The sequence below is a fragment of the Girardinichthys multiradiatus genome, chromosome 24, assembly GCF_021462225.1.
Source record: "Girardinichthys multiradiatus isolate DD_20200921_A chromosome 24, DD_fGirMul_XY1, whole genome shotgun sequence".
NCBI classification, from domain to species: Eukaryota; Metazoa; Chordata; class Actinopteri; order Cyprinodontiformes; family Goodeidae; genus Girardinichthys; species Girardinichthys multiradiatus.
Window position 1 is genome coordinate 20671787 of NC_061816.1, and position 16473 is coordinate 20688259.

Genomic DNA, 16473 nt, shown 5'->3' on the forward strand with positions numbered 1-16473 from the left:
GTATTTTTGTTTTCTTTGTTTTTTGCTATACGGCTTTTAAAGAGCTATATCTCTCTTCAGCATTTTCGTGCTATTAAAACCAATTTGGACAATATTGCAATTTAAATAGTTTTTAAACTTTTTTCCCACTCCCTAACACTGAAAAATATATTTCTGTTGTTTTTTTGTTTTTTTTACTGGGTTAAGATATTATTTACATACTTTAAATCTAACAAATTTGCAGAAATAGGATTAGGGAAAAAACATTTTGGTTACTTTTTAACGACACTGTACAGTGTTAACATTTACATATTGTTTTGCATAATTGTCTACCAATGAGCATTTTTGGTGTCTGAGAGCACCAGGTGGAGCAATTTATAGCTCCACCTGGTGCTCTCAGACACCCACCAGTTCACAGCTCAAGTTTGGAAGGACTTTTGGGGGGTAAATCTCAGCTAGCTTCTGGCATTCACCCATGAGCTAATGGTCAATTTAAATGCCTTAATCAGGAACTTGAGAACATTCTCCCCTGCCTCTGTGTCAACAATCCGAGGACCTGGATTGAATATGCCCAGAATTCACACACATCTGCAGCTTCTGGTCTCCATTCAAAGCCTCATTAGGTTACCAATACTCTCTTCTTCCTGCTTCCTTCTCTGACTCCATCCTCCCCTCTGACAGAACCCACCTTCTCCACTGCCATAAGATATGGAACCAGACACAGGCCCCACTTCAGCATACCTCTGTACAGAATAACTGAATAGCTGATAAGAAACGCATTCCTGCTCGTGTTTACTCACTCGGACAGAAGGAATGGTTATCATCTAAGGATTTTCCACTGAAATCATATTCTAGGTAACTTTTTCCCAGGTTCCAAGATCCTTGCTCCATTGAATCCGTTATCAGTCCTTCCACCGTTCACCTGAAGCTGCCTCCTCATCTCCATATTCACCCTACCTTTCATGTATGACAAATCAAACTGGTTCTCCCCAGCTCCTAGTGCCCTCCAGCCGAACCCCCTTCGCCTGCTCAGGTTAGTAATAGCCATTCTGTGTTCACGGTTCGACGCATAGTAGGTTCTCTGCCCTTTGGCTATGGTGTCCAATATTTGGTGGACTAGGAAGGCTATGGCCCCGAAAATCCTTCCTGGGCTCCTTCATTCTGTACCCTTTCGTTTTGAGCGACTTTGAGGATTCTTCTCCTTACACGTCTGCTGGTCCGCCAGCGGGTGTCCGTTGAAGAGGGCTGCTGTTATACCCACAGGGCTGTGTGTAGGAGGTTTGTGTTTGGTTTCTCTCTTATTCCTCTGCACGGGGTGATTGGAAGGCGTGAGTTCACTGCTTCAACTTGTTGGAGTAATCAGGAGTATTTATAGGAGCTGAATCCAACAGGCAGACGCCAGACCGTTAGCCATTACCATGTGGTAATCAGTCCTCTCTTCTTTCTTACTTCTTGTGTTTTTCCTACTCAAACTAACCAGAATAATGTCCTCCCTCCTTTCCCATGATCCCTTTCAAGTCTCCGTCTGAGTTCCTTTGTTCCGGTGTGCAGCAAAGTTCCTCCTGGACTTCTGGAGAAGCCCTTCTTGTTCTTCACCACTGATGTCCGCTCAGCTCCTCAGAACTTCCACCTGGAAATCAGCCTATGCCGCAATGCACCATCTAATCTCATCTCTGTTTACCCTCTGGACATCATCGACTTCACAAAGCGATCCCACGGATTCGTTACCACTTCTCACCACCTGTCGGTCTTAGGCTCTGTGAGTCTGCTCATCGCCCAGGATCCCCCAAACACTTTTTTCCTTCACATTTGGTCAGCTTCATTATAATCATCCTCCAACTAATAATTTTGCTCTCTTCCTCCAGGGACGGCTCAGAAACCAGTCCAGAACCCGTAAAAACCAGCTCTGTTCAAAACAATTAAAAAAAAACTCTGTGTTCCTGTAATTGTTGCTCACACGACTGTAGAATCAAGAAATCACTTCATCAACATCACAATATAAAGATAAACTCTCGAAAAGTAACAAACCACACCACATTCTAAATAAATGCGAAAGATAAGAAATAAAGGTATTCACATCTATGAATTTGGAAAGGGTTAAAAAGCTATTTCTAAGGCTTTGGGATGCAAGTAAGAACATTCATCCACAAATGGAGAAAATATGGATTAGTAGGGAACCTTCCCAGGAATGACCTGTCTAGCAAAATTACTCCAAGAGCGCATCAAAGACTCATCTAGGAGGTCTCAAAAGAACCCAGAATAACATCTAATGCACTGAAGACCTCACCTGGCGTAGCGAAGTCAGTGTTCATAATTCAACAATAAGGAAGACAGTAGACAAAAATGGCATCCATGGGCCAAAACGACTTCTTACTTTTGGGAAAATATTTGGAGGCCTCACAATACCTAACATGGACGATTTTAGAAGGTGAGGTTCCTGTTCCGTCTGGCATTAAACTAACACTGCATTTCAGAAAAAGTATTATACCAACTGTCAAACATAGTGGTAGTGTGATGGTCTGGGGCTTCTTTGCTCCTTCAGGTCCCGGATGACTTGCCGTTATTGATGGAACCATGAATTCTACTCCATACCAGACAATCCTGAAGGAGACAATTCGGCCAACAGTACATGACCAAACTCATTTAGCTCAAGCACGCTGGGTTTATACAGCAGGATGATCCAGATCACCCACAAGTTCACCTTTGAGGGGCTCAAAAAACAAAATGAAGGTTTTTGAGTTGCCTAGTCAAAGTCTGCAATTAAATTCCATTGGAATACTGTGGTTTGGTTAACTTTTTCCCTTGATAAAAGTAATCATCATTGAAAATCTTCATTAAACCCAAGTTTTCTTTAACAGATATTAAGATTTGTTTCTCCTAAAATATTTAAATGTGAAAAAAAGCTGGAAAAAAAAAAGAAAATCCGTAAGGGAGCTAATGCTTTTACAAGGAACTGGAAATTAATGAGCCAATCTCAAATCCAAATGTCACGTTGAGAAACAAACCTGAAGGTCACTATGGTTTTGAACCAGCTCTTAGTATTAATTCAAACTTTAAGTTCCAAGGTCTTTTGAATCTGTACAGTTGTGTCGTCAGATTACTTGTTGTAATTGCAATAGACAGCTCTATCTACTGAGGACAAAAGCCCAGAGTGACGCGATGTAAAGGAACTCTGATAGCAGTGCATAGATTGTGTTGCAGGCCTGGTTGACAGCTACGCCAGCACCTCGCATACACTCTGTGATCAAATAATGAATCTGCCACATTCTCAAACATCGATATGACTCGATCTCCTGGTGTTCATTAGAAAGTAAAGACTCACCCGGCTGTGTTGAGCTAGAGGAGGTGACAGAGACATTTAAAGGCGGCGAGGGCCGGGGAAGCGAATGTGACATACTCAGGTGTAATTATACTCACCTAGTTCACATCGGAGATTAGGAAGCAAAGGGACGGATAAGAAGAGGAGCGCCAGACATGAAGGAATATTGAAATACTCACTGATGCGAAGTGTCTTTTGTCACTTTATCATTTCAGGGTCTCACTTCTGTTTGCCTTTTCCAATTATAAAGGTGTGACTGCAGGCTTCTACAGCCCCCTCCTCCTCATATAATGTTAAACACACTGAACTTTATGGATAAAGAATCATTTTCTTTTTGTTCTTCAGGAATTGAAATAATTATCACTTACAGATTTCTAAGCCTTTGCAGACCTAATCTGATGTGAGCAGTGCAACTCTACGTTTTGCTGTAATATTGATGGACGTCATTGGGGATACGGTGCTTTATAAAAAGAATCAAGAGTTGAAACTAAACCAACACTGCCCTCTATTGGCTGTTAAATGTTTTTCATGCAAGCAAAAGGACCCTCCTGTCAGAAAATGGATTATGACAGTCTAATTTATTGTAATATCCATCTCTCTGACCCAGTATTTCGGAGCTTCAACCTGATGTCCTCATGACAGGCAGCCACGGTCACAGTCAATCTACTCAGTTCCTGAAACTCATTTGGCAGCAACAGCATCCAAGGCCTCTTCTCCCCTTTTTTGTCAAAACTGATTCATCAGTGGTAATACAAGCAGAGTGTGAGTGTTTGAGTTATAATCACAATGGGATCTGTTGAATAAATTCGAAAAATAATCTGTAATGACCAACAATGAATGAAGACTTCCATTTATCCTTTCTGGTAGAATATGTATTTGATCATTTAATTATGACCTGTTTTGTATGGCTTCATTAGAAACCGCTTATTTTTTACCCTCTCAAGTTAAGTCAAATCAATTTATTGTCATTTTATTGCATAACAAATGGGACATAAGAAAATTAAACAATTTCTCTGGAATCTTAAGCAGATTAGTGAAAAAAATACAACACTAGTTTAACACTAATAAAAAACTTAAATAGTTACAATAATGTGCATTGCATAATGTACATAAACACTAGTTTGGAATTTTAACATTATGGGGCTTAAAAGAAAGTTCTAGTGATCTTCTCAGCTCCTCTCACTATGTGCATCAACACACTCTAAACTATTGTGATATCATCTGCAAATTTAATGACAAGATTTTGTAGTGTGCAGATGCACATTTGTGTGTTAGCGGTGGGAACAGAAATGGACTGAGCAAACTGCCTTGAGGGACCCCAGTACTCAGTGTGATGTTTTTTTTTTCCAATGCAGAATTACTGTGGTTAAGACCAAGGAGGAAATGTTTCTCCATTAGCCTTTGGGGATTTATGGTATTAAATGCTGTTATAGTGCTGATTTTGAGATAGTACACTATTGAGCTGGATTTCAGCTCCCCTTACTGTTGAGTGCAGGGCTCCGAAATAGATCCTGATAGACGGGACAACCCCTGTCCATACCGTATATAAATTACAGCTTCATAGAATGTCGTAAGGATGGTTGTTTTTATAGATATTGGTAAAAACTGGTTGGAGGAGTAGCATGTAAGCTCTATGGCAAAATCTGCAGTTTTTTAAAAACTTCTGGTGTATAAACTATGAGTTATGTCCTGGTTCTTTGAAATCTTTGGCAGGCTCTTGTTTTGTGTTCTCTTTGTAGTTTTTTTTTTTTTTTTTACGTTGAGTATTTTATGTATTTGAGTATGAGGTTGAGTTGTAACCTTTAGTTTTTGTTTTTCTCTGTAGACATTAGTTCCTGTTTTATGTTGCTGATATGTCATCCTTAGAGCAATGTGTTCTATTTACTTCCTGATATTTTCATAAGACTCCTTTGGGTCCCCACCACATCAACCGGTGACAGAAGGATCTCACCACATGAACCTAGCAGGATTTTCTGGATATGGAGGACTATGAAAGAATGTGTGTGGTGATGACAAGTGGTGACTCCAGCTTCCTTTCCTCAAACGTGTTGAGCTAATGGAGGAAGCTCAGTTGGAGCACTAGGCAGGTCTAGCAGACCACAGCTGCAGCCTCAGACTTTGCCGGAGCTCCAGTCTCATCTACAGCAGATGCCGGAGTCTCTGCCTACAGAGCCATCATCACAGCTCCGGGCGTATCTCCCTTCGCCCAGGTCTCATCATCTCCAGTTCAGGGGGGACTGGCCAACACCTTTCCTCATCTTAAACTGCATTCTCTACAACCCCTGCCTTGTCTCAAGCTGCCACAATCAAAGCCAACTACAATTACTACGGCATCAGTCACCTCATCAGGCACTTCATCTAAAACCATCTCTGCTGGTTCCTGATCCTGCTGAGGGGATTGAAATCAACCTGCTTAATCAAGTTCCTGGGTTCAAGTTCCTTGCAAAGAAGGCACAATAGGGTCCGCCTCCTCAAAGTCCTGTTCCTTTCTCAGAGGAGGACGAGCCGCCTCTTTATGCAACTGTCTTTGTCCCATCTGGCCCCACTTTTGAGAGTCTTTGCCAGCATCAAGAACTCTGCTGCAGTATGCAGGGTTGACTTTTGGGTCATCCTTACTCTGTGCCTTGTCTGGACTGTGATGTTTTATTCAATTTTTAGACTCTATTTCTGGTCCCAATTCTCAGGCCCACTCCACCTGCCCAGCAATAGGTTATCTTTATTTTTGACTCACTGGGCCTCTGAAGGGCGATGGAGGCGTGGGGGTGGGTTCTGTCATGATGTTTTGGACTTTGGTTTAGGTTTTGTCTTCTCTTCGAATATTGAGTATTTTGTGCGTTAGTTAAGGTTCTCATTTTAAGTTGAAGCCTTTAGTTTCTAGTTACTGTAGTCCCCAGATTTTGTTTAATTTTGATGATCTGTCCTTTTCCGTGCCCTATGTTCTATTTACTTCCTGTTTTCCTGCTACTGGTATTTTGAGTCATTCCTGTTTTATGTTATGTGGTGATTAGTGGCAGTATAGTTTTTAAGGTTTTGCCATCAAAAAATAAAAGCATTTATACCGCTTTTGTTCCACTGTACATCAACAGCCAATAAATCATAGAAAAAACCTGGGAATGAATCATTTTGTTCTCAGAAACCGCAAAAATCAAAATCTTGCAGTGTTTGTCATCAGCTTTGAGATTTAGTCATGTAAACTGCAGTCGAGATTACAATTTTTGGCTGAAATTGTTATTAATTGGTATGAAAATATATTATCTCCAATTATTAAACACAGCGGTGTACTTGTCATGGTCAGGGCTCATGTTCAATAGTCGATTAAATCAAAATTCAAAAAATTCTGGAAGCAAACAACAGCCTATTTGTTAAAAAGATATATATGACAACATATAGAGGATTTACTTTACAACACTGATGATTATAACACCTCTCAAAATATACAATTGACAACTTCAAGATGTGTAAAGCTGAAGGTTTCTCTTGGGGCTTACAGACATCTTAACATTAAAAATCAGTGGGCAAAAAAACCTGAGAATTTTAAAGAACAAGAGCTTTTTTAGAATTGTTTTCTAAACTCTAAAGAAAGACGATACAAATAAACCCAAAAGTCTCAATTTGTTTTATTTACACTTTTCCTTAAACGTGTTTAGGTGAAAGATTATAAAAATATAACCTTATCCTTTTTCTGGTTTTAAATTTCAAAGCAACTGTGCCAACTTGTTAAATAGGACCATAGGAACTATAGGAATCATCTACAATCACAACTCAGTTTCCGACGGTTCAGAGATTTCTTTCTTTTTGTCCAAGTGCCTCCCCTGAACGCTTTGGCCCACGAGGATAAAGAGGCCAGCCAGCAAGCAGAAGAAGGCAGCTACCGGCGCCAGGAGGAACGATGGACCATGCTGGATGCTAAGGTGGTAGGAAGGGCAGACGGAGACTCTCTGATGGAGGGCAAACTGCTCCAGAGTATCCAGGACCTGGACCCACATCAGATACATCATTACGACGGCCAGCAGACACAAGGCTGAGGGATACAACAAAAAGTTGTCAATATTGTTTTTTATTTTTCTGCTTCAAAGAATGCAGAACCAAGAAAATACAGACAATAGAAAACCAAAGACATCACAACATGACAATGTCTTTTGTCTTTTTTAGCTGATAGAACTTAGACATCTTGTTGTTTTAGTAAGCACTGCTTGTACACAACCCCTGCCATGCCATCCTTTAATTCAACCCCATCTCGTGTTCCGTTTGTCGTGTTTTGTCACTGTGTCGTTTAGGAGGCTTTTGTCCTCGCTCTGTCTGGGCTGGAAACCTGCAGTTGTTCCGAGGCTCAGCGGGTAATGTTTTCTTCTCCGTCTTAAGAAGAAAGAATGCATTTTGTACTATTATTAGTTGGAATGAAGCGCACATGATGTTCAAAGCTGTTTTGTTTTTGTATTAAATGACAAAAAGATTCTTTGTGCACAGATAGCAAAGCACAACTCTGGGCTGACATTAACTTTTTGTATATTTTTCAGCTGATCTTTCGCAGATGATGGAGTTGGAAGCTTGTCCTTGAAGCGTTTTTAACAGATACATCGGTTTTTGACAAAAAGCCTGCCTTCAAACTCACACCTTTAACTTATCATATCGTGTTCTCGAGCAAATGTTGGGCCCAAAATATAGTTGTCTTCTATCATTTATTTCTAGATTTTGTTTTACAGATAATGGGAGAGGAGGCATTTTTAACATGGGCTTCAGATTCAAATGTAGCCATTTTCTCAGGTAAATATTGGATGTAAAACACTTTGTAGACAAGCGAAAATAGAAGCTTGTTCCATTTTCATCAAACAGCAAACAAGGGATCTAAAAATGTCAGACCTAAAATATGTCTTTGAATCCTGAGCGACGTTGAATTTGTTTATATCTATCTTTGTGGACAGTGGAAATAGAAGCCTGTACTTACAGAATGCTTTGGTTTTCTAAAACCATGTCATCAAACTTCCACTTTTACCTTATTTTTCTTTTAATTAAACTAGATTCTTTTGCAAATCTTGGACTTTTTGAATTGAGGTCTTTATTATATTTGATAGAAATAGACGTTTATACTGTAGTTGGATCATTTTTAATCACAGCTTTAACTTCTTAAATGTCATTTTAGCAATTTCACCAAGCAGATGTATCTTAAACCCATTTCTTTGTATTCTGAGCAAGAATTTGACATTATTTCTGGATTAACTTCATAGATGTTGGAGCTGTTGGTGAAGCTGGTACTAAATGGATTTTAACATGTAGATTAGTTTTACAAAAGCCAACCTTCAAACACAAACCTTTAATGTGTTTAGTTATCTTTAAAGAGCCATCTGGGAGGGGCTCGGAGTAGAGCCACTGCTCCTCTACATCGAGAGGAGCCAGTTGAGGTGGCTCGGGCATCTATACCGGATGCCTCCTAGACGCCTTCCTCGGGAGGTGTTTCAGGCACGTCCCACCGGGAGGAGGCCCAGGGGACGGCCCAGGACACGCTGGAGGGATTATATCTCTCAGCTGGCCTGGGAACGCATTGGGCTCCCCTCCAGAGGAGCTGGAGGAGGTTTCTGGGGAGAGGGACGTCTGGGCGTCTCTGCTGAGTCTGCTGCCCCCGCGACCCGGTCCCGGATAAAGCGCAAGACGATGAGTATGAGTACGAGTATCTTTAAAGAGGACATATAATGCTTTTAAATTCCTTCTTTTCACATGGAACTGACCCCTTAATCAGATGAATTCTTTACACCCAACAACCGATCCGAACTTATCCTCTTTCAGCGTAGGCATACTTGAGCTTGAACTACAAAAACGCAGCGAGAAATTAAAAATGGTGGATACGCGAAATAGCCAGAAGTCCATGACCTTATTTAGCTGTTTTGCACCAAAAACTGTGACGTAACAGTTGGAAAAATGATAGACTATTACTCAAGTAATGGTCTATCTTAAAATATATGTTTGGATTCTGAGAAAGACTTTACCAGGCATGTCTTACATCTAAATTACAGCTATAACTTGTGCATTTTTAATTTAGCAATATCATCAAGCCTATTTAAAGTTACAGACTTTCCTGTTTTACTTCTTGGTCTTGAGAACAGTACAGGTAATAATATCACTTTATGTTTCGAAGATCTTTTGAAGTTGTTATTTGGACTCTTGGTCATTTTCAGAGTACATTTTCATTTCTAAGCCATTTTAACTCTGACCTGTGGTGCACCCAGGCCTAAAAGTACTCCTAAACTTAAGGAATGAACCAGGGTTGTGTTGACATGTATCTGCCAATTTAGGGCTAACTCAGATATAAATGTTACAGGATATACAGAACAGAACATTGGAATACCTTTAAAAAATCATTTATTTCAGCACTAATTGTTTATGCTTCTAATTTTTTTAAAGTGAAATTCTGCAAAGTTAGTTCACGCCAAAAAAATCCAAACTAACCCTTTCATTTTGAATATTATGGTTTACAGCTAATAAAACTCACAGTTTCACAGAAAATTAGAATGTTACATAAGACCAATATAACAGAACTTTAAAACAAAAATGTTTTGATATGAAATACAGTGATTGGGACTGCTGACCTGACATCTGTCTACCAGACAGTAATTAACACTCTCTATAAGAAGGTTCTTCCTTCCACCAAACTTTCAATATGCTTGGATAAAGCACTCTGTGAACAGCCTCCTTTCTAGCAATGACCCTTTGTGGCTTCCAACCTTTGTGCAAGTAGGCAGACAGGAAGTGGGTTGGAAAGAGGAGGAAGCCATGCAGCATAGGTCTTCGGGGTTGGGACTTAAATCCGAGACGGCTGCGTCGAGGACTGAGGATAGTTCTTATCCATGACAATCCTTACCTCCACAAATCTGAAGAGCTCCACCAGCGCTATACAGGCTGTGATTGGTCAGAGGGGCTGCACATAAAACTAGGAGTCCACCAGTGACAACAGCCGTCACACCTGAGATGAGGAAAATGCTCCAGAAGGTCCTAAATACTAAAACAAATTAAAGAGTTTATTAGAGTTTATCTTTTTGGTATTAATTTGGTCAAATTATACCAACCGATGGCAGACGGATGTTCGTAGGGCTCTGAGGGAAAACCTTTAATCTTTGTCCAGGCTGGGTGGTTAACAGGAAACGGGAAAAGGAAAGCGGGTTGGCAGATCTTTGAAAGAGGCCGATTTGCTGAGAATGGGGAAAAAATCAGCTTTAAAATCAATGCTATAAAGCTGTTGTGCTTCTTTAAAGCCGCAAAAGCATAATGGAGGTTCTCACTGATCCAAAGGTCCCATATAGAGAAATCAGAGGTCCCAGCCATGAAAAAGCAACGCCAGAACAGACCCTCGTGGAAGATCCTCACACTATCTTCAGTCTGATGGATGGAAAAGAAAACATTTGTGAAACATTTAGAAATAAGGAATTTCCAGGATATGCTTATTGAATTTGATAAACGTTTACGCATTAAACTTTCTAACAGCTAATGAGTGGTTCTTATAACCTCGCATCATACTTTTATGCATACAAAATGGGTCTGTCTACTGAGTTATCTGGGTTTAATCAGCAGTCACATCTGCTGTTGCTTTTTGCCACACTTAAGTGTTTCAGATAAAAAAAAAAAAACTTTTTAAATATGGATTTCTGTTACTAAAGGAAAAAATAAGCTATTCAAACCCAACCTGGCAATGTGTGAAGAAGTAATTGCTCCCTAAACCCATGGTGCCAACAACTGCCACAAAGCCTTTGGAATAAGTGGCGATGAGTCTCCATAGCTCCAGCGCTGTGGAGGAAATTTGTCCCACTCTTCTTTGCTGAATTACTTTATTTCACCCAGATTAGAGTGTTTTACCAACATGAACGGCTTGTTTGAATTTCATCCCACACCATCTAAATTGGATTTAAGTCTGGAATTTGACTAGGCCATTCCAAAACCTCCATTTTATGTTTCTTTTCAGTCATTCAAAGGTGGCTGATGTGCTTTGGATCATTGTCCATGTTCCATAACCTATAATGATGTCAGGATTTTTTGCTAGACAGCAGAACTCATGGTTCCACCAGTTATGACAAATACAGGTCCTTCTCAAAAAATTAGCATATTGTGATAAAGTTCATTATTTTCCATAATGTAATGATGAAAATTTAACATTTATATATTTTAGATTCATTGCACACTAACTGAAATATTTCAGGTCTTTTATTGTCTTAATACGGATGATTTTGGCATACAGCTCATGAAAACCCAAAATTCCTATCTCACAAAATTAGCATATTATTAAAAGGGTCTCTAAACGAGCTATGAACCTAATCATCTGAATCAACGAGTTAACTCTAAACACCTGCAAAAGATTCCTGAGGCCTTTAAAACTCCCAGCCTGGTTCATCACTCAAAACCCCAATCATGGGTAAGACTGCCGACCTGACTGCTGTCCAGAAGGCCACTATTGACACCCTGAAGCAAGAGGGTAAGACACAGAAAGAAATTTCTGAACGAATAGGCTGTTCCCAGAGTGCTGTATCAAGGCACCTCAGTGGGAAGTCTGTGGGAAGGAAAAAGTGTGGCAGAAAACGCTGCACAACGAGAAGAGGTGACCGGACCCTGAGGAAGATTGTGGAGAAGGGCCGATTCCAGACCTTGGGGGACCTGCGGAAGCAGTGGATTGAGTCTGGAGTAGATACATCCAGAGCCACCGTGCACAGGCGTGTGCAGGAAATGGGCTACAGGTGCCGCATTCCCCAGACCTGGGCAACAGAGAAGCAGCACTGGACTGTTGCTCAGTGGTCCAAAGTACTTTTTTCGGATGAAAGCAAATTCTGCATGTCATTCGGAAATCAAGGTGCCAGAGTCTGGAGGAAGACTGGGGAGAAGGAAATGCCAAAATGCCAGAAGTCCAGTGTCAAGTACCCACAGTCAGTGATGGTCTGGGGTGCCGTGTCAGCTGCTGGTGTTGGTCCACTGTGTTTTATCAAGGGCAGGGTCAATGCAGCTAGCTATCAGGAGATTTTGGAGCACTTCATGCTTCCATCTGCTGAAAAGCTTTATGGAGATGAAGATTTCATTTTTCAGCACGACCTGGCACCTGCTCACAGTGCCAAAACCACTGGTAAATGGTTTACTGACCATGGTATCACTGTGCTCAATTGGCCCGCCAACTCTCCTGACCTGAACCCCATAGAGAATCTGTGGGATATTGTGAAGAGAACGTTGAGAGACTCAAGACCCAACACTCTGGATGAGCTAAAGGCCGCTATCGAAGCATCCTGGGCCTCCATAAGACCTCAGCAGTGCCACAGGCTGATTGCCTCCATGCCACGCCGCATTGAAGCAGTCATTTCTGCAAAAGGATTCCCGACCAAGTATTGAGTGCATAACTGTACATGATTATTTGAAGGTTGACGTTTTTTGTATTAAAACCACTTTTCTTTTATTGGTCGGATGAAATATGCTAATTTTGTGAGATAGGAATTTTGGGTTTTCATGAGCTGTATGCCAAAATCATCCGTATTAAGACAATAAAAGACCTGAAATATTTCAGTTAGTGTGCAATGAATCTAAAATATATGAATGTAAAATTTTCATCATGACATTATGGAAAATAATGAACTTTATCACAATATGCAAATTTTTTGAGAAGGACCTGTAGTCCAGGTCCTAAAGCAGCAAAGCATGCCATGTTTGCCCACCGTGTTTCCTGAATCTTGAGCTCTCACAGCTGAGACAACTGAGTCCTGCGGTGATTCAGATGTTGTCCTGGGTCCTTTTGTGACCTCCTGAAAGACCCTTCCATGGAGTAGTTTTGGTAGGCTGGACACTATTGCTAAGGTTCTGAACTGCTACATTTGGGGATGATAATTTTGGATGTTGTTTGCTGGAGTCCCAAACCCTACAAATGGTGCATTTTTTTCTTGCTTTTGAAATATTTTAGCCTACTTCATGTTGTTATTGTGAAAAAGTTTAATATTTTTCATTTCAGAAAGTGAAACTGATATTTTATATAAATTTATGACACACAGAGTGAAAAATGTCAAGCCTTTATTTCTTGTAAGCAATAGTCATGGCTTACAAATAATAAAACCCCAAACATGTAGTGCCTCAGAAAATTTGAATATTGAAAAAACATTAATATTGGAAACTCAAGTTGTCACAGTTTAATCTGCTACATAACGCAAAACACCTGGAAATGTTTCCTATTTCTCTAAATTGTCTCTCCCTCTGGGTCATAGGCTACAAAATCATGGGGAAGACGGCTAACTGGACAGATGTTCAGATGACACCCTCCACAGGGGGGTAAGCCACCATAGGTCATTGTTAAAGAACATGGTTGTTCACAGAGTTCTGCATCCAAGAATATTCATAGAAAGTTGAGTGGAAGGAAAAGGTGCATCAGCAACAAGGATAACTGCTGGAACCTTGAAAACAATTGTCAAGCAAACTCCAGTCAGTCCAAGAATCTGGGAGAGCTTCACAAGCGGTGGACTAAGGCTGGAGTCACTGCATCAAGAGCCACAAAGACGAATCCCACACATGGGCTACATGGGTCGAATGAGAAAAAGAACTGGACTGCTGCTCAGTGGTCAAAAGTCCTCTTTTCAGATGAGAAAACATTTTGGATTTCATTTGGCAATCAAAATCCAGAGTCTGAAGGAAGAGTGCAGGGGAACAGAATCCACATTGCTTGAAGTCCAATGTGAAGTTTCCACAGTCAGTGATGGTTCGGGGTGTCCTGTCATCTACTGGTGTTGGTCCATTGGGTTTTCTAAAGTCCACAGTCAATGCACCCATCTACCAGGACAGTTTAGGGCACTTCATGCTTTCTTCTGCTGACAGCTTTATGGAGGTTCTGATTTTATTTTCTAGCAGTACTTGGTACCGACCCACACTGCCTAAGGTACCAAAACCTGGTTCAATGACCATGGTGTTTCTGTTCTTGATTGGCCAGAAGACTGGCCTGACCTGAACCCCATAGATGATCTATGGAGTACTGTAAAGAGGAAGATGAGAGACACTAGACCCAACAACGAAGATGGCCTGAAGACCACTATCAAAGCAACTTGGGCTTTCATTAAAGCAGAACCACAGTCTGATCACCTCGCATGTCACGCCGGATTGATGCAGTAATTCATGTAAAAGGAGCCCCAACCAGGTATTGAGGGCATAAAGGTGAACATACTGTTCAGAAGCCTGATGTCTGTTCAAGATATCCTTTTTTTTATTGATGTTATCTAATATTCTAAATTTCTGAGACACTAAATTTTGTGTTTTCATTATCTGTAAGCCACAATATTTAAAATTATAATAAATAAAGGCTTGAAATGTTTCACTCTGTGTGATGGATCTATTAAACGTAGTTTCACTTTCTGAAATCAGTGACAAAAATATAAAATCTTTCTATGATATTCAGGTTTTTTGAGATGTACCAGTAGGTGGTAGATGTAGATCAGTAGCACGTGAATTCTCGCACTAAAAGTGATAAATGTACATAGGTTAGGATTAAACTGGCTCACATTAGTCTAACTAAACACATCGAGTTCTACGGTTTGGATGGAAAAAAACGTTTATGAAGCTCTTCATTTCTCTGGAGAATCTGAAAAAATATGTCAAATTGAAATTTGAAAGACAGAGACCTTAGAACTATTTTGGAGGATGCAACGGTAGAACAACCAATTGGACTCTCCAGAACATCTTTAGCCATGTCCAGAACCTTAATTACTTAATTACTGATCTCAAGTGTACAATAACAACCAACAGACTCCATACTGTAATTATGTATTAAACAACAATGAAGCTAAACTGAAAATTAAGTGTATGAAAAACATAAGTACCTTTAATGAGTCACCTTAATGATCGCAAACCTCTCTCGTCATTCATCTATCAGACTTTATATCGGTCCCTCACCTGTGTGGAGGAATTTGGCCAAAGTTGCTTCATTTTATCAAGGTTTGCAGACATTTTCTCTGCCAAACTCTCTCAAGATCAGCAATTCCATCAGGTTGTGCTCTGAACTTTGACTAGTCCATTGATTCATTTCCTTTTCAGCCATTCTGCTGAAGGTTTGCTGCTGTCTTTGGGCCACGTGTCAGCTTGGGACAGATGGTCTCACATTTACCTTAAGAATATTTTGGTATTAAGAGGAGCTCATTGTCCATTCAGACTGCAGGGTAGAAAACCCAAATCATCCCCCCCCCCCCCCCCCCCCCCCCCACTACCGTGCTTCACACTTGTAAGATCTTCATGCATATGTGCTATATGAAATCCAATGTGATGGTACAGTTGCTTCTTTATGTCTTCCCACCCTGACAAGGTGCTAATACACCTTTTTACCATGACTGTGCTCAGATTTCTTCTCTTTGGACCTTATGGGCTCAATAACTGCACAGCTGATTCTAGAATAAACAGGCCCACGGTATCAGCCCTCCACCACCGTGCTCGACAGTTGGGATGCGGCGATTGTGCAGGTTGGCTATATTACTTTCAGCATTTTAACAGTTGGCTCTTTAGGATCATTGATGTCTTCCCACTCTGGCCACATACCTGTAGGTTTTATTTTTTTTAATCTGTTTAGAAGATAGATTTTTTACATTTATATAAGCAACTACAGTTCTTGTTCTAACATATGATATAAAGTCACATTTTTCTGGCTGGTGTTTAGGGTTCACTTTAAGAAATTAAATGATTCCAATAGAAAACATTCCTAAGTATGAGGATTTAGGTACTCTAGTTCCTGTGTTCATTTGACCTTTATCAATTTGTATCCTCTTTTTTAAATTATGAATCTGTAGGTTTGTTTTTTTTTTACCTTTAGGTTATTCTTCCCACTTCCTTTCTCCTCCGCAGCCAGCAGCCAGTACTCGGTACCACAGGAAAGCAGCGTGAACAAAACTCCAGTCGCTCCAGAGAACAAGGCCAAGAAGAGGAGCACCTTCAACCTCTCTGTAGGAGACATGTCTCCCTCTGCTGGTGGTTTTATTTGCACTTTACCGTTAGTTTTAGAGGATTTCATTGCGAACAGTTTAAAAGCATGTGCATGACTTCCTCCTGTAGGAATAATGTGCTCAGGGTTTCTTCTGGCCAATCAGGTGCATGAAGGGGTCCAGTTACAGAGACTGGGTTGGAGGGGGGGGGAGCTTCACTACCAGAAATAGAAGTGCAAGAATAGACTCAACCTTTTAGATACAGAGACATCA

At 40.5% G+C, this 16473-nt stretch overlaps 1 protein-coding gene across 2 annotated transcripts; it reads right to left on the minus strand.

Annotated features, from left to right (window-relative positions):
• Nucleotides 1–6899: 6899 nt before the first annotated feature.
• On the minus strand, nt 6900–16349 carry LOC124861139 (transmembrane protein 182-like). Of its 2 annotated transcripts, XM_047354658.1 has the most exons (5): nt 16086–16349; nt 10570–10666; nt 10357–10479; nt 10152–10289; nt 6900–7319 (listed from the first exon to the last, which is right to left on the minus strand). In XM_047354658.1, exons 1-5 carry the CDS (start codon nt 16287–16289, stop codon nt 7054–7056), a joined length of 828 nt encoding a protein of 275 aa, XP_047210614.1. In that variant the 5' UTR covers nt 16290–16349; the 3' UTR covers nt 6900–7053. The 2 variants fall into 2 exon arrangements, with proteins under 2 accessions (XP_047210614.1, XP_047210615.1); XM_047354659.1 differs by lacking the exon at nt 10152–10289.
• Between the last annotated feature and the right edge of the window lie 124 nt (nt 16350–16473).

Bases quoted from the DNA above. Each gene is read 5' to 3' on its own strand.
- LOC124861139 (XM_047354658.1), bottom strand. From the start codon at position 16,289: ATGAAATCCTCTAAAACTAACGGTAAAGTGCAAATAAAACCACCAGCA. The intron at 10,290-10,356 runs GTTGGTATAATT...AATTTGTTTTAG, and splicing joins CGAACATCCGTCTGCCATCG to TATTTAGGACCTTCTGGAGC. The intron at 7,320-10,151 runs GTAAGGATTGTC...TGTATCCCTCAG, and splicing joins AGCTCTTCAGATTTGTGGAG to CCTTGTGTCTGCTGGCCGTC.